This window comes from Aythya ferina, assembly GCF_964211825.1.
Source record: "Aythya ferina genome assembly, chromosome: 20".
Lineage (NCBI taxonomy): Eukaryota > Metazoa > Chordata > Aves > Anseriformes > Anatidae > Aythya > Aythya ferina.
The window spans coordinates 7,450,212-7,470,597 of NC_140318.1; the positions used below are offsets into that span (position 1 = coordinate 7,450,212).

Below are 20,386 nucleotides of genomic sequence, written 5' to 3' on the forward strand. Positions count from 1 at the left end.
GAATTATTGGCAGCGCCTGCCAGCATGGTTACTTCTTGCTGGCTCTGGTGTGGGAATTTCACACGAGCTGCTCAAGAGCCACATGTTGGCCACCACTCATCAAACCCCTTTACATTTCCAGGGGATGTAACCCAGACACTTTGAAGGTGAGAGCCCTATGGAGGGAGAAAAATTACGGTCCCACAGTGATTGTTTTATTGTTACACTGGGCACTTGTTGCACTTGATCTAAGCAAAGTCCACGGTAGATAATTATATTTAGTCCCCCTTGCCTTGAGATTTTAACAGGGGAGGGTGTTTTTCATTTGCTGTGTTGAAGTGACACATTGCAGTGCAGTTCTCTGCTGTGCCATGGCCATATTCCACCCAGGGCTGGAGGCTTTTCAGGGCTAGATGGAGTGATTATCTTTATGTTTAAAGCTGCTGCATCTCATTCATCATTTTGTTGCATCATGTGCAAACTTATCCTTTGAGATGAAAGTTGCTATCACAAAAGACTGTAGTATTAGTGTTTTGCTTCTTTGTTTTAATAAAATTTCCCAATAACTGGAGGATTTTCTTCATAATGAACAACAGAAGAAAAATCTCTAGTGACATCTGAAGGCTTTTCCAGTAAAGAGGGATGAAAGGCACATGAGTGCTCTGAAAGCAAATATCATTTGTGCAGGAAGCGGCTGATAGCCTAAAAGATCTATATTCTGTTTCTGATCTGTGTGGGGTTCCTACGTCAATTTGAAAAAATCTTGCAGGGACCAATAAAAAGTTGGCATTATTTGGGATAGCATCTTCAAAGTCAAGGAGGCTGCAGTGAACTGATGCTGCTTTATATTAGCTCTGGAGCTTCTCCCAGCCCTGTGCTTCATTGCTCATGTATAAATTGAGAACAATAACACCACCTTTTTCTGTCTTGGCATTTTAGTATGGCTGGCCAAAAAAAAATAATCTACATCAGGACCATGATTCTGGATTTTTAAACAGCTTTTTGATTAAAAGTCATTTGTTTGGGGCTTTTTGTTGTTTGTTTGTATTTGCAGTACTATTTTTGTCTGATTAAAATGTCATTTTTTAACTGAAAAGCACTGAAAAAAAAAAGCAAGTTTCATCTCCAAAACAGATGTTTTGCCGTGATGCCACCAGTCTTCTCCAGAGGCAGGACCTCTGCCCCGCACCACCTGCGATGATGAGTCATTGCCCTGGGACCACCTGGAGTGACTCAGCAAAAAGGGCCGTGGTGCATTCTGGGAGACGTAGTCCTAGCCATCGGCCACATTTTCTGTGCAGAGAAAATAAAATAACAACGAATGCAAACAGCCTTATTAGTTAATTGGAAATGCTATGGGTTAAGAATGGACTATTCCCAGAAAAGTACAAGGCTTAGCACAATGCAGTCTTGGTTAGGGCCTTCAGGGATAGTTATAATATAAATAAAATATGAAGAAATACTTTTTTGGAAAGTCTTTTATTTTCTTTTCTTTCCCCTTTTTTTTTTTTTTTTTTTTTTCCCCTTCCCTTTTTTAAAAACAACTCCATTCAGCTGTTATTTTGCCAGATTTCTTTGCTCATTTGTTTTTCCCCCAACGTTGCACTGCAGTATCAAAATGTGCACACTGCACTGAAATTTCTCCCTCGCCCGTCTCTATGAAAAATGTAGCACATTCATCATCAGAGGGAAAAAAAAGCTTGGTCTTTTGCACAAACAGGCTTTTGAGGAAATTGATTTATAAGGGGCGGGAAGCAAATGCAAGGCTTTTACTGCTGAAAGGTACCAGGAGTAATCAGCATGGTCAACAGAAGCAATTATACATGATGATAGTTTCAGAGGACCACTGCACAGGAGAGAATCATTTTTGGGGAGGAGAAGGGCACTGAAAGCAGCATTACTGATAGAGTGAAAACCTGAGATGATTAAAAAAACATCTCCCAGTTATCTTTGGGGAAGAAAGGAGACAAGCAGATGTCCTGTGGATCTTGATAGTGCAATGATGATAATTATTTTTATTAGGTGCTCAGTTTCTCTGTGTGATGAGTAAAACATGAACATCCATTTACCATCTATATAACAATCGTACCAACTAATGCATAGATATTCTTTGTTAAGCAGTTAAGCATGAACTGCAGATTGTTGAATAATAAGAAATCTGTTATGCAAATCTATACAGTCATAAATTCAGGTATATGAGGTTTGTACGATAGGTTCTAAATTATCTGCTTTGATTTTCTCCAATATTTCTGTGGAATATTTCTCCTTTTTAGAAGATGACTGCCTTTTCAAGCTTTCTTTTTTGCCTTTTTTACTTTTCCTCTTTTTCTTCTGAAAACTGAGATGAAGGAAAAACAAATTTAAATGAGGAAAGGAAGAAAAATGATATTTATAACTTACAGGAAAAGAAGGCTACATTTCTCTTTGAGTACATTGTGGGCTTGGGGGGGGCTCTGGTCCAGCTTCCCGCTAGAAGCAGGATCATCACCAGCACTAGGTCAGGTCAGCTGTGGTTTTGTCTAGCAGTCTAAAATTATGGATTCTTCAACATCTCTCGGCAGCCTGTCCCAGTACTGCATTACCTCCAAGTGAAGAAGTTTTCCAGCAAATAACCTGAACTTCTCAAGCTGTAGCCCGTGTCTATTACTCCTTGTTATATCATCTGTCTCTAATAAGACTCTCTCTTTCACGTTTGTAACTACCTTCTGAGCAGTTGTAGGCTGTAATTAGATTGCCCCTTGGCTTCTCCTTCACCAGATTAAACAAGTGCAGATCCCTCCACCTGACCTCAGGGGACTCGTTCTCCAGACCCCTGACCATCTCTGTAGCCCTCAGCTCTACCCTTCCCAGTTTCTCAACAGACCTCTTTAATTGGGTGTCCAAAGCTGTGCAGAGAAACGCAGGTGCAGCCTCAGTAGAGCCAAGAAACAAGGAATATTAACGTCCTTTGATCTGGAGGTAGCCCAGGATGCAGTTTTCTGTATTGGCAGGGAGAACACAACATTGACCCACCTTCAGCATGGTGTCCCCCACAACCCCGAGGCACTTCCAGCTCTGCTGGCTGCTTCCAAGCTTGTGCTGCTGCGTGGGGTTGTTCTGCCCTGGTGCAGAGCTCTCTGCTTTTCTTTATTGCACTTTATGAGGTTTGTGTTGGCCCACTCCTCGAGTTTCTCAAGGTCCCAGTGTGTCAAACACAGTTTTCTGGTATCAAAAATTGGGTTAGTTTCTATTGAGAAAGTTGGAACCATCTGTCTGTTCTACATGAGGATGTCCCAGCCCGGTAATCAGATCCTAAGCAAACTATTCTTCTCAGTTAGAAAGAAAGGGATGATCATAAACAGAAATAGTATCAGATTTTCTGTTCTGTTATGGGAAGAAAAACCCAAACCCTACATAAAGGCTTTATTGTTATTATTATTATTGTAAAGCAAAATCAAACAGAAATAAAGTGATCACAAAACAACATTTAACAACATTTTTTGGATCCATTAGATTTTTTCCCTTGGCTAAAATTGTCACATTTTTTTTCTGACTAGCCCCACAAACTATTTTATTTTGTTTTCATTGTTACATAAAGCAACTCATTTAACTTCAAATGTAAAATCAGAAGGCTCTTTTTAAAAAATGACAAAGCGGGACATTTTCACACAATCCAAACCCTTCCTGTGGGGATTTTCTTAAGCTTTCTTCCCCTCTTTTTTTATTAATGACACAGCCAAAGTGATTTGACTTCAACAACAAATGGCATTTTAGAAGCAGCTGAAAAACAATTTAAATGAGAACTCTTTAGCTGACAATGATTACAGCTCCCTGCTTTTTGTTCGTAACCCCTAGACTATAATCCCATGCTCCAGGGAGCTTGCTCTCTTTTATTCTCCACCCTGTACACATTAACCATTTTGTTTCACCCTGATGCTTCCGGGGTTTCATCTTCCCGCAGTAACAGTCATGGAGGCAGTGGGTTTCCTGGGGCAGAGCGACAGAGCAGGGAGCTGATGGACATCAGATTCCTCCAGCAGAGCACCTCAAACCTCACACCTCACCGCTGCTTCTCCATCCTGCTGATGTAAATCCTTGTAACTTCATCAGGGTTCAGATCCCTCTGTAGTTCTCCACGTTCTCGTGTCTTCCAGATGAGTTTAAATCCTTCATGAAAAGGCTACCTAGCAACCACTTCCTGACCATTGGGAGCATCCACCAGCACTGGGGGAACGACTGGGACCTGCAGAACCGCTACAAGCTGCTGCAGAGCTCCCTGGAAGCCCAGCGCCAGAAGATCCAGCGCACTGCCCGTAAACTCTTTGGCCTCAGTGTCCGGTGTCGGCACAACCCTAACCACCAGCTGCCTCGAGAAAGGTAACCCTTCTCCTTTGGGATGGCTGCGGTGTGGTGGGCTGAGCCTTTGCATGGACATAAACCCTACAGCTGAAGGGATTTGATACAGGGTGTGCTAATGTGGAGGGGTGGAAAATGCTAAACACTGGGAGTGGGTTGAAATTGGGTAAGTAACCTTTATCACATGTCTAAGCATATCCACATCCTTTCTGTGTACCCAGTTGACAGGCACCCAATTGTTCTGTAGTGTTCTGTTAGAATATGATTATATGAGTCTATGATTCTATGATAAAATGACATCAAACAGCCAACCAGACATTTTTTAAAAGGCCAATCTCCTTTTTAGGCAGTCTGGCACCACATACCACAGACAAATTTTAAGCCTCTATTTCTTGTTTAAGTGGACATATGGAGTACAAGGTGCTTCAGATCATTTTTGGGTTGCGCTCCTCTGCGAATATAACTGGAGTGAAGGAGAAACCTTAGTTTCACTTGGAACATATCACATAGCTTCTACAAAATGCAGAGTGAACCTTCAAACCTGCATTGACCGGAAGCCTAGTGATGTTATTGCACATGGAGGGAGCAGATTTTCCATTACAGCTACAGCAGCTATTGATATCCAATAGTCACCTCCTGCTGGCTCCCCTCATCCCTGCACTATGGCTGAGTTTATGTTTGCTTCTGAACATTTTTCCAGACCTGCATCTGTGGATTTTAATAAACATTACTTTTTTTTTTTTTTTTTTCTCTACATTTTCTGGATTGAGGTAACACTGAAAATCTTGGGGAAAAAAAAAGAAAAAAAAAAAAAAAAAAGCGTCCAAGTGCCTTTTCTTCCATGCTTCTCTGGAAAAGGTCATGCCAGCTTAGTATTTTAGAAGAAATCTTTTTTAGCTCCTTTATTACATAAATGTTCACTCTTAAGAGAAAATTAGCTGATTGTTGTGTCCTATTATCATCCTGCCCACTGGCTGCTAAGCATGCTGAGTCTTCATTTCATCACTGTGCAGCTCAGGAAACTCTTCCAAAGCTTAAGGTCTCTCTAATTACCAAGAATTCTCATGTCTCTGGACAAAGACTCAATGGTGTTACTAGGGATGAGGAGAAATATCTATTAAGTTTAAGAGATTATAAAAAAAAGTTTTTGAAGAACTTCCTAAAATTGGCCCATTCCTGCCAAATGGCGAAGTTTCTTCAAACAAGCACACGGGTGGAGGAGCCACAAGCACAACCAGGCGTAATTCTGAGCTGTGCCATAACAGCAGCAACGTGAAGCAGCAGCAAGCAGAGATCCAGTGAAGCATTCGGATAAATGTGTCTTTAGCATTTCTCTTCTATTTTAAATAGTCAGCCAGGCAGAAAGGGAGCCTCCAACTAATACTATAAAATCTGGAGAAGGGAGGACAAAATGGATGATGGCAGCTGGGTTTTTAACTGACTGATGTGCTTGATTTGTTTAAGTCAATACCACCAGGTATAGTATAATTTCTTTTCTTATTTGTCATTCTGCATTTGTAGCTAGTCAGGGGAGGGGCTCAGCAGACAGATAGGTAGTGGAAGAGGTATGCATTTCATCCTTCTTTTCACTGGGCTTGGAAATACTCTAATTTTCTAATTGTTACCGTACAGAACGACAGACACTTATCAAGCATGCCAGTGGCTTTGAAAGGATGGAAAGCTTCTATTAAGAGCAAGCCTCTCTCTCTAATACACATAATAGTAAGCCTATATTATATATTCAAAAGCACCGTAAAAAAAAAAAATAAAAAAAAATAGGGCTGCTGTTGATTGCCCTCAGGGAAAGGAAGAGGTGGTGTTTCCAAAAGAAAGAGAGAGTAGGGATTTTTGCAATTAGGATGATTTTCCATGACCTTTTGTAACAGCTAAAAAGGAAATACAAATATATATATATATATTTACTCTGGACTGCTTTTGCTTAAAAGCACCTCTTTGCAGGCAAGTTTGTTGGTTTAAAAAAAAAGAAACCACTCCTCAGTTGTTAAAGCTTCAACATTGAATGAGCACCTATAGTTGTATTTTAAAATTCGGGATATAAAATATAAATAACACCCAAAGGAGGGGGACTGATACATGTTCTGGGCTCCAGCCATATTGTCATTAGTTAACAATACATCTCCCAGCTGCTGAGAATGAAAATAGCAATGTTTACTTCACTGCTCCACACAGAAAGCCCAAAGGTATCTCCACAGGAGCTAGTGCTGGCTGGAAAAGGAAAGGTGAGTTTGCAAAGGAAAACCCATTAAATTCCTACCTTTGTTCTTGCAATTAAAAAAGAAAAAGAAAAAGGAAAAAGAAAAAAAAAAAAAAGGAAAAAAAAAAAGAAACTCTTCTGCTGGATGGTGTGTTTTTTTTTGTTGTTTGGTTTTGCTGTTGTTTTTTTTTTTTAATTATTATTATTGTTGTTGTTTTGTTTGTTTGCTTGTTTGTTTTTGTTGTTTGTTTGCTTTGTTTATTTTTGGATTTTTTTTTTTTGGTTGGTTGGTTGATTTGTTTGGTTTGGTTTTCTGATCAGCTCAGACCCCTGTACAGCAAAGCTGCATCTTTGTCTCAGGGACACCCATCAACCTCTTTCCCTCCCCAGACCTGACTAATCCTGAAGAATGACAAGTCAGAAAGAAATAAAATTATTCATCATCTTCTGTATAACCTGACCTCCATTTCTGATCAGAAAGCCCCAAAATGGCCTGTAAAACACTTTTTTTTTCTTTTTTCGGTGGGGGTCACAAGAGATTTAAATGGTTTTAAATGGTGAAAGAGCTCTGCAGGATTATGTGGCTCCCAGTTCCCAGCATTGTGTAACTCCAGTGAGCAACAGCAGGAAACCATTGCAATATAACACTCACTCACAGCTCTGTCTGGATGTCATTTTATATCATTTGAGATTGGAATATCAGATATTAAAGTTGAACGTGAAATTGCTTACCAGTGACCTCTGAAGACATAGTTTTCCTTTTTTAATTGCACATGCTCTATTACTTTATACTTTGAACTAGCAGAGGAAGCAAACATTAAGCAAAATATCTCTTGCAATGATGTTAAGGAGGAGAAAGAGAAATTAATGACTCCTTAATGAAAGAGAAAATAATAAAAATAAAGATCAATGGCTATTCTGCTACTGGCATTCAGCTTTTAAACAGGGGCTCTTTTCAGCTTCCCGCTTCCCTGACTTCTCTTGGTTATATTCACATGAACCTGAGCCACAAGGGCATGCGTTTTAAGAAGTTTCCTCCTGTCAGCCAAAGGGCTGTGACTGGTTCTGCGTATATTCTTATCCTGTCCCAGTTGCAAGATAAAACGTGGTAATTTATACCGCTTTTCCTCTCAGTCTATCACACTTCCCATTGTCATGTTTGTAGCCAATGCCCAGCTCTGCCCTGGATTCTGCATTTTCGTTTAATTACGTCCTTTATTGCCGCCATCAGCAGATGGTGGGTAGTTCTTTTTTCATTTTTGTCCTACTTGTGTCTTTGCTGAATGCTATGACATGCACACACACACAAAACACTTCCTTCTCCAGAGCTCCTTCCATCCTTTCTCCACCAAGTTAATCTAAGGAACAGAAAAAATGACTAGCTTCAATTGCAAGATAGCTGCTGAGAATCCTTTCTTGTTTTGCTCTACCAGCAGCTAATATAAGACAAGGATTCTTTCCTTTCCTGAGGCAGAACACACCAGCTGGACTAGGATGTGGTCATCTTACTCCAATTTTTATAGTGTCCCCTGCTGTACAGCCTGGCAGTCTTTATCCCATGAACTCCATGGCATTATCAAGATATAAAACTTGTGTCAGAAAGCTTCAAATCAGCACTGTGAAAGTATGTTGGGAATCCTGAGCATGAGCAATGGTGTAAGGAAATCAGGAGAGTTGCATTCACTTGCACAGAGCTGGAATTGTGACGTGTTCAATTGTTGTCACCAAGCCCAACCATGGGAAGAGCAACCTGCAGGCACCTTGTGCTTGCCTTCAGCAGTTCTCACAACCACAGCAAGCCCAGGCAGCCAGTGTGCATACACTGAGGACCTGCTTTGGTTTTAGTTCATCCTCCACTTGCACATCATCCCTCAGCTTCGTGCTTAGAGTAGTGGTTAGAAGCAAAGAGCGAAGCTTTCAGGTGCACAGGGGAACCAAGGTGGGCTTGCAGGAGAGAGCTCAGAAAGAACGAAGCCTGGGATCTGCACGTCTTGCTAAACTCAAGAACATTTAGCTGGCTTTCCAAACAAGAGCTGCAAGGCTTAAATAAGATAGATTTTTTTATTATTTTTTATTGCAGAAAAAGTGGCCAAAAATTCACCTATGAACAGAAAGCAAACTCAATCCCCAGGAGATGGTTTTGAGAGTGCTTGTTGCTGTCAGCAGCACATTTTGCAGTCACTCTGTGCTGTTCCCTGCCCCTCCCTCCAAAGCAGAGCTGTCCTAGAAGCCAAGAGTGTCCCCTGCCCATTGCTGGGGACCAGGCGGGGCTGTCACCACCTCCCACTACAGCAGACACTTCTAGAGGTGCCTTGCTCAGAGCCCCCTGCCTCCCTTTTCTTTCGCACTGCTGGGAGAGCTCCTGCTAGTTGTGAATATAGGAGAGTGACCCTGACAGCCCTGTACTGCAGGAGGAACATGAAAATTGCCCCTTCCTACATCCAAGACATCAGTGTTTTTGTGATAAATTCACTTCTTTTTTCTTTTCCTTATTATGCTTTTACCAGTTTTCTTTCTGCTATTTTTTTTTTCTTTCTTGCCATTTCTCTGTCTTTCCCTTATTGCTATTGTTCCAGTTTTCACCTTTTTCATCCCTAAGCCTCCTGCCTACTGCATTTTTCACTCATTTTTCCTTTTACCTGCACATTTTCCCCTCTTTCTTCCCCTACCCTTTTTGCTTCTGCTCCTTGATTATTTTTTTCCTTCCAGTGCTTTCCTCTGTTTTATACTTTCATCCCTCCACTCCCTCCCTCCCCCTAATCATCTTGCTGTTCGTTGCTGCTGTATCATTTAATGCCTTCTTTGATACAGCCTACAGCTTAATGATTATTCGGAGGTCAGGCGATGCAGGTGCCATGAATTTCACTAATCCAGCTCTGAGAGCCTCTGTCCATAATCACTCCTCCCGTTCTACAGGGACTGAATCCTAATTTGTCATTAGCCAGTCCTCTCACTGCAGCGCTACCAAGAACTTTTTGCCCAGAGGAGACAATGAAGTATTCATTAGCTGGGGGGAGGCAGAGGGGAGGGAGCGGGTGGCTGGGTTCTGCTGGAGGCTGCGGAGAAAGGAGTCGCTGTGCTGAGATCCCCCGGGGAGGGGGGGACGAGGGGGCAGCAAGGCAACCTTGCAAGGCGGTGGTATGAAAAAAGAGCATGGGTTACAGTGTCGTTCCTTCGGCGCCGTTCCAGGGCCATGGGACGTAGAGGTGAGGGTGCTGGTAGAGCAATTATGGGAGTGGTGGGGCCTGGGAATGAGCAAGTGTGGCTGCTTGTTAAGGGGAGAAGCTGTAAGAGGAGGTTAATTAGCAGCAGTTTTTTTAAAGGAGAAGCTGTTCGAGCAGCTTTGTCACCATGCATCCTGACTTCCATGCTCTTTGCTGATGTTTTTGCACTCTGCAGCATGAGCAGAGGTTGTCTTGTCCCATTACAGTCTGTTTTGGGAAGTGGGGAAATTATCTGGGGTATGGAAAGGAGTTTTTGCCTACCACCAGTCTAGGAGTTATGCTGACCTGCAATACCTGAACACAACTCAGCCTCTAGCACAGCTTGATCAGCTCCCCTCCCATGGCTGAACTTTCTCACCACCATGCTGATGAGAGCCTCGGGAGAAGGCTGAGCCAGTCTCAGCTCTTAGAGCAGTGTGCAGAGAGAAATGATCAGTCCTGACTTATGGCTATTTTGTAAATGGCTTCTCTTCTCCATGAAAGGAGTAAGGGGCAGATGTAAGAGTGAGCCTCCCAAATGCCACAGCAGGGTATCAGTGTTATGAAAGCTCCACCTCAGAAATATCCCTAAAAGGCACTGTGGACTTAGAAAGATGTCAACCCCATAGGCTCTGGGAGTCTCTATGGTGCTAATCCTTTCTTCTTCCCACCTGCAGGACAATACAGGAATGGCTTACCCGGGTCCAGTCCCTGCTGTACTGCAATGAGAATGGGTTCTGGGGGACCTTTCTGGAAAGCCAACGGAGCTGCGTTTGCCACGGTGGCACCAGCCTGTGCCAGCGCCCCATCCCCTGCATCATCGGGGGCAACAACAGCTGTGCTATGTGCAGCCTTGCCAACATCTCTCTGTGTGGCTCATGCAACAAGGGCTATAAGCTTTACCGGGGTCGCTGCGAGCCTCAGAACGTAGACTCGGAGCGGAGCGAGCAGTTCATCAGCTTTGAGACGGACTTGGACTTCCAGGACCTGGAGCTGAAGTACCTGCTGCAGAAAATGGACTCTCGCCTGTACGTGCACACCACCTTCATCAGCAACGAGATCCGCCTGGACACCTTCTTTGACCCCAGGTGGCGCAAGCGCATGTCCCTCACCTTGAAGAGCAACAAGAACCGGATGGACTTCATCCACATGGTGATTGGGATCTCCATGCGAATCTGCCAGATGCGCAACAGCAGCCTGGACCCTATGTTCTTTGTCTACGTCAACCCGTTCAGCGGGAGTCACTCCGAGGGCTGGAACATGCCCTTTGGGGAGTACGGCTACCCACGCTGGGAGAAAATCCGCCTCCAAAACAGCCAGTGCTACAACTGGACCCTGCTACTGGGCAACCGGTGGAAAACCTTTTTCGAGACCGTCCACATCTACCTACGCAGCCGGACTCGGCTGCCCTCCCTGCTGCGTAACGAGACTGGCCAAGGGCCCGTGGACCTTTCTGACCCCACCAAGCGCCAGTTCTACATCAAGATCTCGGATGTGCAGGTGTACGGCTACAGCCTGCGCTTTAACGCCGACCTCCTGCGCAGTGCCGTGCAGCAGGTCAACCAGTCGTACACGCAAGGTGGGCAGTTCTACTCGTCCTCCTCCGTCATGCTCTTGCTGCTGGATATTCGGGACCGAATCAATAGACTGGCGCCTCCCGTGGCCCCAGGGAAGCCCCAGCTGGATCTGTTCTCTTGTATGCTCAAGCACCGCCTGAAGCTCACCAACAGCGAGATCATCCGCGTGAACCACGCTCTAGACCTGTACAACACCGAGATCCTCAAACAGTCGGACCAGATGACAGCCAAACTCTGCTAACCCGGACTTTTCAGTGGACATGTTGGTGACTGATCCTTTTGCTGTAAAAAAATAAAAGAGGAAAAAAAAAAAAGAGAGAGAGAAAAAAGTAAAAAAGAAAGAAAGAAAAGGGGGGGGAAAGCAAAGGGGGAAGAACAAAATTTGTAAAATGTAATTAATATACAAAAGAGAAAAAAAAGAGGAAATTCTTCATTTGTTGAAAACTAAACCCGTTCTAGCAGCTGTATAAAACTGTCAGGCATGTTTGTTATTTCTATAATCCGTCATAAAAGGGTAACACCTTACTCTCTCTTGACCTTGGGGGTGTTGTTTGCTAGTCCTCAGAGGCAGTGGGGTAAATATAAGGAGGAGCAGAGAGAGGGGCAAATTTCTGTAATGAACTGTAAAGATTTCTGCTATGCAGGTGCCACAACAAAGAGACAAAAAAAATCAAAGTAAACAAACAAAATAGAGTTATATGTAAATGTAAAAGAACTGCCATTATTCCTAGTGGGAGTAAATGGTTAAAGATAAAAAATATTTCTTCTGTTGAGATTTATGCCAGCTTTATGTTGAGTTATTCACCCAGCCTGTGCTGAGCTTTGCTGGAGGACAGAAGGTGATGGCAGTCCTTTGAGAGTAAAACAAGTGCCTCGTTGGTGAGAAGACACATGAGGTGGAGGGTGGATGCAGATCTGAGGTGTCTTCGCTTTGGCATTTCCACCTCAGAAGACTTTTCACTGGAGGTAGTGTCAGCTCTTGCCAAAGAGAGGCAGGGCTCTACAGTGCCTTTGGCTCCAGCCCACGCCTGGCGCTAGGCTGCTGTTGCCTTCAGTCCGGCCAGTGCACATCCCTTGTAAACCTTCCCAAGTCATTCCTCTTCACGGTGTCTCTACAGAGTCCCTCAAACTGAGAAGTTAAATTTATATTCTATTTCAGAAAATCTAGAGTTAAAGGCAAACCTGAGTTTGGCTTTTAATCCATGTCCTGGGATTCCTAATAACACTGGGTAACCTTCATCACCAAAAAAAACAAAGCACAATGTAAAAAAACACATTGCCAAGGAAACCTGGAGATGTAGAAGAACACACCAGTTATTTTAGCTCTTTGGGGATAGAAAAATCCTTTTAATTCTCCTCTGTTTCTGTGGCTATGAAGAATATCATTGTTTTGATACAGATTATTTATCCACAAGACCAACCAAACAAACAGAAAACAGATGAGAAAATTTTATTTCAATATCTCCAAAACTCACAAAAAGAGGGTGGGACACAATAACCAAATTTATTCTGAATTTGCAAGGACAAAGCCAAATTTAAAAGAGTTATAAGAAAGAAAAAGAAAGGAAAGAAAGAGAGAAAGAGAGAGAAAAAGGAAGGAAGGAAGGAAGGAAGGAAGGAAGGAAGGAAGGAAGGAAGGAAGGAAGGAAGGAAGGAAGGAAGGAAGGAAGGAAGGAAGGAAGGAAGGAAGGAAGGAAGGAAGGAAGGAAGGAAGGAAGAAAAATACCTAAAAGCTGGGTAAAATTTAACTGTGTGTGTGCTTGTGTGTTCAGATTTTATTTTTTGTTTAATGCAGGATGTAGTGTGTGAATATAAGATGAGCTGAGCTAGTGATGAAGCTCAAGCATGGGGGAGGAGAGTAGTGGGGTGTTTCTCTTAATTTCACTGTTAGTTGAAATTTCTTTGTGAAAACTGCCAGAGCGAGACCAGACGTTCTGCCCTTTTAGAAGGGAGCAACAGGTCTCTCATCCTACCCACTTGTAGAGCTGGAGGAGTGTCCTGTGGAAAAGCAGGGCACAGCAGGAGGGACAGTTTTGATCCAAAACCCAAGATTCAGACCTGGCTCAAGACTTAAACTGTTGGTTCAATCAAGTTCAAAATAGTCTTGTATGTGTTTTGACCTTCTTTGTAGATTCTTAGAATAACATTAGTTCTTCTGGAAAGAGCTAAATGCATTGTGGTGTTATTCATGTGACTCCAGGGACTCAGACAATTAAGTCTGGCTTCAGGTTTTGTTTAATTTGAGAGGTTTTGGTTGATGCAAATCAAAGCTGAGAATGACTTAGATAGCTTGAGGAAAATAAACATTCACTGAACTCTCCTGCTGAACTAATAATTAAGAGCATAAGAGAAACTATCTGCCTAGTTAGTGAGAAAACAAAAAGGAGTCCTCGTCACAAAGCACACATCAATCCTTGTCTGTCCCCCCCAGAGGAGGGCATGTGCATGAGCCTGAAGAAGATCTGGGTAAATTAAACAAAGATGTTTCTAGGGACATTCATCCATTCCAGTTGGTAGTAACTTTGACTTTGTCTTTTCCCTGGCTTATGCTGAGATCTCTTTCTATCTTTACTCGTCAGTCCCTGGAAAAGGTTGCAAGGTTGCCTGCTTCTTAGTTCGTTCATTTGTTTTTTCTTTTTGTCATTGTTTGATTGGGTCTTTGTCTGCATAGTAGAGGTTCGTGCTTATAGACCCCACCATTCAAACAAGTTACTTTATAGTTGTGACATTTCCGTGTCAGCTTTCCAGTAAGAGAAAATTTACTGGCAATGGTATGCATGGAAGCTAGTTTTAAGCAAATAGTTGAGAGTATTCATGGGAAATGAATGTCAGATTTGTAATTATGAGTGAAAATAATGTTCCTGACAGTTTCATCCATCCAAGAATGGAATAGAAATATACTGTTTAATTTACATGTATGACCTGAAGAGCTGACACTGAAAAGAACTACAGTTATTGCTCTAAAAATACTGAATACTGCTTATGAGCAACCTATAGCCTGAGATGCAGTCCGCATTCGATGATGGGATCTATTCGTGGCTGGAAATAGTGAATGTGCTAACATGAAGTGAAATGAATTCGATAAATCACTTTCCTACAAGATAAGCATCCAACTCTAGTGAGTAGCAACCAGAGAAGTTGCAAGTAAATCTCAGATCTTGTGGGTAACTAACAACACATTAGCTAAATTTTGTCCTGTGTTTGTGGGACTATTAGTGATCAAAACGATTACTCTCATGTATTCTTAATGGTGCCCTGGGATGATCAGCCTCAAGCTAATTTGGGCTTCAGCAAGGAGTGCAACACCAGGGACTTTACACAAGACATTGGGAGCCAGCAGAACTTTAAACCACCACTGTCCAGTCCAGGCCAAAGCAGTGGTAGAGAGCAGAGAGGTGCAGACATGCATTGTCCTGATGTCATGACATGCCACTAGGATACGATGGCACATTACAACAGTGATGTGTTGCATCCATGCAGCAATGTTGTTGCAGTATGGCTGAATGACATTTTGGGGATGGAATGAAGACAAAATGTCATGGATCAATTCTCTTGTCCTTCAGGGTAGAGGAAAGTGTAGCTATCTGGCAGTCCAGACAGTTTTTGGGCTCAAAATTTATGTCAAAGAGAAAAAAAGAAAAATAAAACCAAACAACCCAATCAACTGTGTCTTGGACCACGCTACACTCTACTTTTGATGCTGGAACAAGAGATGTCTGGGTCCAGACACAGTGTGGGAAAATCACTCTGCAAGAAAATTACACAGTGAGAACATTTTTGTGCCCTACCTTTCAAATGTGAAATGTTCACAATACCACAAACAGGGCAGCCAGTCTCTGCTCAGTCCCATAAGCACTTCTCCTGGTTCCTGACCAGTGACATCCAGATCTAGAACAAGATGATACAGGTTTGTTTTAGGGTATTTGTTCTGCAGGAGGTAGAAGACCGAATATTTTTGGCAAAGACAAATTAGCTCACATCACCCTAGAGAGACCACACCAGTGCTGCAGTGGTGTTAATGGATTTCTGAGGGAATTATGTCCAAGTCCTTCACTTGGCCAGAAAAAGGTTTTACAAGACAATGCAAGAATGGAGGTTAATTAATAGGGGAGAATTAGCTGGGGCCCAGAGAGCACTTTGACACATAAAACTAGAATCACTAAGCTGTATGGTCAGTAGGTAGTGTTACGTAGTTCAATGTTAAAAAGGATCTTCAGACTTTGAGGTTTGAGCAGTCATTGTCTGTATGAGAATGAAACTCAGCTCCCTTCACCTGGGCGAAAGGGAGCTGGGGAGCGATCTCTAAGAGCATCCAGCCCAGCTAACACAATGGTCCTACTGAGTCGTAACAGATGCTCATCCCTTGTTGCAGTTAAGTTAGGGAGACTCTATGAAAGCTGAAGCTTCTGAATAAATCAGAGGAAGAAAGAAAAGCCAGATGCCAGATGTCCCAAAGGCTAAGCAAGGCAAAGACCAGCAGGTAGAGCAGACTCCCTGCTCCCTGTCTCCAAATGAAGAACTTTTGGGATCGGTTGCTTCAAGCCACATGAGAGAACGCGCTAGGAGCTTGTTAAGAAATGTGCTTTTCTACATTTATTTAGAATTACCAGCCGATGTGGCAGAAAGCAACGGACGTCAGCAAGTCTTATTAATATGCTGATGCTCCGGCTTCACAAGTGTGCAGAATGCCCATTTGGATCAGGGCTAAGAGCACAGCATGGTGTCGCCATGGAAACGCGGGGAGGCCATTAATTAGCTATCACATGAAATGATCGGGAGGAATCTGGACCCCGGCAGCCTCACCCTCAGAGGAGGAGGCCAAGGGCGCAGCCCAGTGACCCTGCAGCCTCCCCTCTGCAGCTCCAGCCACCGCCATGTCCCGGAGCCATGACTTCATGCAGGAGGTGGGTGGGCATGAACGAGTGAGGGGGCACAAGGCAGGGAAGTAAACAAAGGATGGGTGTTGTTCCCCCTCTGATTTTCCCCTTTGCACAAAGCCTGTTGCGTAAAAGAATGCATGATCTGCTGCTTTTGGGGCCTACAGGGCTCAGGCCTGTGACCTTGATGAAGTCAAGGTTGGCCACAAGGCCCTGGGGAGCTCAGTCAGTGGTGTTGGTGTCTGCCTGGGTGAGCTGTCCTGTCAATGTTGGTGCTCCCTGGGGCTGTCCTGTTCCCCTGGGCCATCTCAGGCCATACTAAGCCAGGATCTCCTTTCCCAAAAAGGAAGCATCGGCAAGTAAGGGAGGTTTGTTGGCCACCTGCCCAGCTTCCCTCCCGAGCCAGCATCCACCTCCAGCCCAGGCTGCGTGCGTATGTTCCTGTGACAGCTGTGATGGACTTCAGCTGCCGTGCACAGGATGTTCTTTTTAGCCCACTTGCTAAAACACCACTCGGGGACATTTGGCAGATGGCATCTCCTGCACCAAGGGGGTAGCAGGATCCCCAGCCTGGCTGCTCAGCTCCCAGTGCTGGAGGAGAAGTGCTGAGCGGCAACCCAAACAGTGGGCTCCTGTTGCCGGCTAAAGTGCTTTCCTTGATGAGCAAAATCCAGTATGTGCTGAAAGGAAAGAAAAAATGGCACAAGGATTAGGTGTTGCAGTTTCTTGTCTGAGAGCAGAGGCAGAGGAAGGTGGAGATGGTGCTGTGTGTTATGGGAGATGCACAAGGGAGACAGATGAGGGTGTAAAGAGGTCATGAGGGAAACATTTCCACCTTCCTTCTAACCTGGAGAGTTTGCAACAGCACATGAGACCTGCTGGGCCCAGTCAGAGTATGGTCCTTGTCCCAGATACCTTTTCAATTCCATGTATCCAATAACAGCCCCTCATGTTTTCTCTGCAACTTCTCCCAGAAATCTTTCTTTCCATAGTCTAAAACTGCCTTATCTCAATGTCATCAAGATTATTATTTTTCTGTAAATCAAATAAATATGAAAAATAACGAGGACTATAAGCTCTCTAAAAACAAACAAACAAACAAAACATCTTGTTAGAAATTTGAGCCCCTCCTCTTGAATTTTCAACTTGTGACTTTTTCTGATGGAAGATGCTTGGTACCAGGCCATTGGTCGAGCAAAGATGACTTTCTTTTTCTGTAACAAGAAAGAAAAAAAAAAAAACAACAGTGTAATCTGTGCACCTTGGCTATGCAAAACAAACCTTCTCACATGCAGGACTGCCAGTATTAATCCTGACCACCAGAAAGAGGGGAGCGGTGGTCTTCCCCAGTCTGCAGCCTCTCATGCTTCTGTGGCTGTACTAACAGCTGTAGCACCAGGCACTGTGTGAAAGGGTCTCACAATACGGGTAGCTTTCCAGTCTGGGCTGGATGAAGCTTATCAGGACACACAGGTGGGATGTAGTTAGCTGAACATCCTAGTGGTGCCTAGTGCCGTTAAAGACGTCTCCCTGGGGCTGGCAGGGGTGAGGTAGGACCTGTAACAAAGCTGCCCTGCTGGTGCAGCAGCTGGAGTGTACGTAGCTGGGATAGGCTCAGGCACTTCACACACTATGGGATGCCCTCTTTTAGCCAAATCCTTCCTGTGGTACCTGGGAAATGGAAATAGACAAGCAGTTGGCCTCTTAGCTCTTCTTCAGCATTTTCTGACACTCACTTCAGTACTCAACAGCCTCCTCCTTACACCTCTTAATTGGTACAGCAGAAAGTGCCTGGGAATGTGCAACGTGACTGAGGCGGGCAGCAGAGGGCTGTCCTAGTGACACTACCACAGTGGAGCTGAGACTCGAGTGCTGCTGTGCAGGAATGGCCCCAACCACGCTGTTTTGTGACCTCATTATTCGTGTTTAGCTGCAGAGCCGTGCAATCTCTGGGTGGTTCCCGTTGGCCTCCAGTGCTTGCTTTTCTCCTAATGCAGACGTGAAGGAAATCTGACCTTGTGGAGAGACCTAGAAAAAACAGGCCATGGGTCCCTCCCCAGGAGAACTACGAAAGGTATTGCTAGAAAAAATAATCACCGCAGTAGAGCCTGCGGAGGAAAAAGATCTGGTTAGGTGACCCTGAAGAGATAGAGGTAGGCACAAAAGAAATTGGATTACTGACCTCCCTGCTCAGGGAGGACTCCTTCTACTCCCCAAACCCATCCTGTCTCTCACCCTTCCTTCTTATCAGCTTTGGCTCAATAATGAACAAAAACAGTCCATTAGCTATTATATGTAACATACATCATGTAAGTACAGCTTAAAATAACACTTTAATGACATAAAAAAATATTAATTGAACAAAGAAGCAAAATGAAATGGGGAAAAGCACAAAGACTTGTTCTGCTTATTAGGCGTTTCTTTGCCAGTGATGCATTTATTTGAGATACTTTGGGCTTTAACAGCACAACAACATCCAGCTGACAATGGCCATCTGAGTTATTTTGACTGGGATTTTAAAGGAGGTCTAAAAACATAAGCAATTTAAATTCAAGATGTTCTGATTGAAATAGGTGGGGTACGTGCTAGTTTTCAAGTATCTGAGCTACCCTGTTTTTTAATACCTCCATCTGTCATTCAGCTTGTCTAGAACATAGGTTTGCCTGAATAGGAAAATGGAGCTAATTCGTGACGATTTGGCAAAGTGCTTGCAGATTTGCAACAGGGTGTGCCATGGGGAGCCAAAGGTCAAGAGTTCTCAAACATGCTGCTAGGAGAAGAAGAAAGAGCCCCTGGATTCTGGTGCTGCTCAATTCAAGGGAGGAAAACAACAGACTTCTATGATACCTTGAAGACAGAAACACAACACATGTATGTCATTTCTAGACACGTGTATATATTTAGTTAGTTTTTAGTGTATATATATATGAGCTATATGTTAATTTATCTATTAATTTATATCTTGAGGTCTTGGACACAGTCCATGTCTGAGTGTGTTTGGTGCCGGGCATGCACACAGTTAGCACTAGACTGTCATCTACATAGAAATGACCAGTCTGGGGCTACCCTTATTTTATAGGTGTGAAAGGGAAGCCTGAGACAGACAGAGACTGGCCTGCTATGACAAAATCTGCACAGAACTGTGACCCATGTCTGTCTGCAGTCTCAGTCATAAGCTTGACCACTGTATCAACAAGAGGAGAGACAACAGGGCAGGAACTGTTATTCCAGGTATGCGTTTATTTTCCCTGACAGTTCTGGTGTCTGAGTATCCCACTCTCACATATATTGCCAGTGACCTTGAGAAAGATGCACGGTGATGTGCTACCATGATGCAGATCTTGTTTCAGTCTTGTGACATCCCAAATGCTCAGGTCAAGCCTGAAAGAATTGCCTTTGCCTGAGTTTGGTGGAAAGAGAAGCCAATAATAGAAATATTCTAGAGGTGAAACAATCCTTCTTTCAGCCTGTTTTCTGGGGCAGCTTCTCGACAGCATGCTGCATCTGTCTCTGAGTTGGGTTGTGGTGTAATTTAGGACTGAATCTTGTTCTACAACGTGATGACAGGATTATGTTATACAAATGTCATGCATCTAACTACTGAGATATGTTTTTCAAACTTCCCTAAGACATTTAAACTCAGGGTTCTGTGAAGATTCATTCCAGGATGAGAAAGCAAAACCTGGGTTGGAATTAGGCTGGGCTGGAATTAGGCACTTATTCTGATGTTTCTGTGGTTTTATATGCTACTCAATGAAGGGAGTTCACTCCTGACTTACTCCTGGATACTTGGGAACTATCTCCATGCTTTCATTCTCTCCTGATATAAAAATCTAATCATGTTCATTGCCCAAAATCAACTCTGGTGAAGACTAATGCAAAAGGCTCAGCCTAAGCAAGCAGCTTGCTCAGAAAATGCAGATAAGAAACCCTCGTGGTTTGCTTTGAAAGTCAATAGACTTGGGTTTAGAAGGATTAGCGAGGGGCTCAGTCCTGCAAGGTGCTGAGCGCTCTGGATTGCAATACTGCGTACATGTGTGCTGGCAGATGCATGAAAGTCAAAGGGATCGTTCAAAACCGTATGGGTTAAGATCATGATCATATATTTTTCTGGCTCAAATTCAGAGCTCTCAATAACTGGTAGAATGAGCTGAGCTCTGGGGTAATCCCAGATCTCACAGATGTAAAGGCCCAGGAGCT

General features: G+C 43.6%; 1 protein-coding gene across 2 annotated transcripts in view; it reads left to right on the forward strand.

The window, feature by feature from the left end:
• BRINP1 (BMP/retinoic acid inducible neural specific 1) overlaps nt 1-14,411 on the forward strand; it is a 90,369-nt gene extending 75,958 nt beyond the window's left edge. For both annotated transcript variants that reach the window (XM_084494271.1, XM_084494272.1), the window contains 2 exons: nt 4,113-4,335; nt 10,410-14,411. In XM_084494271.1, the coding sequence (XP_084350397.1) occupies nt 4,113-4,335; nt 10,410-11,550 (1,364 nt within the window). In that variant the 3' untranslated portion in view covers nt 11,551-14,411. The remainder of the gene's footprint in view (nt 1-4,112; nt 4,336-10,409) is intronic.
• The last annotated feature ends 5,975 nt before the right edge of the window (nt 14,412-20,386 follow it).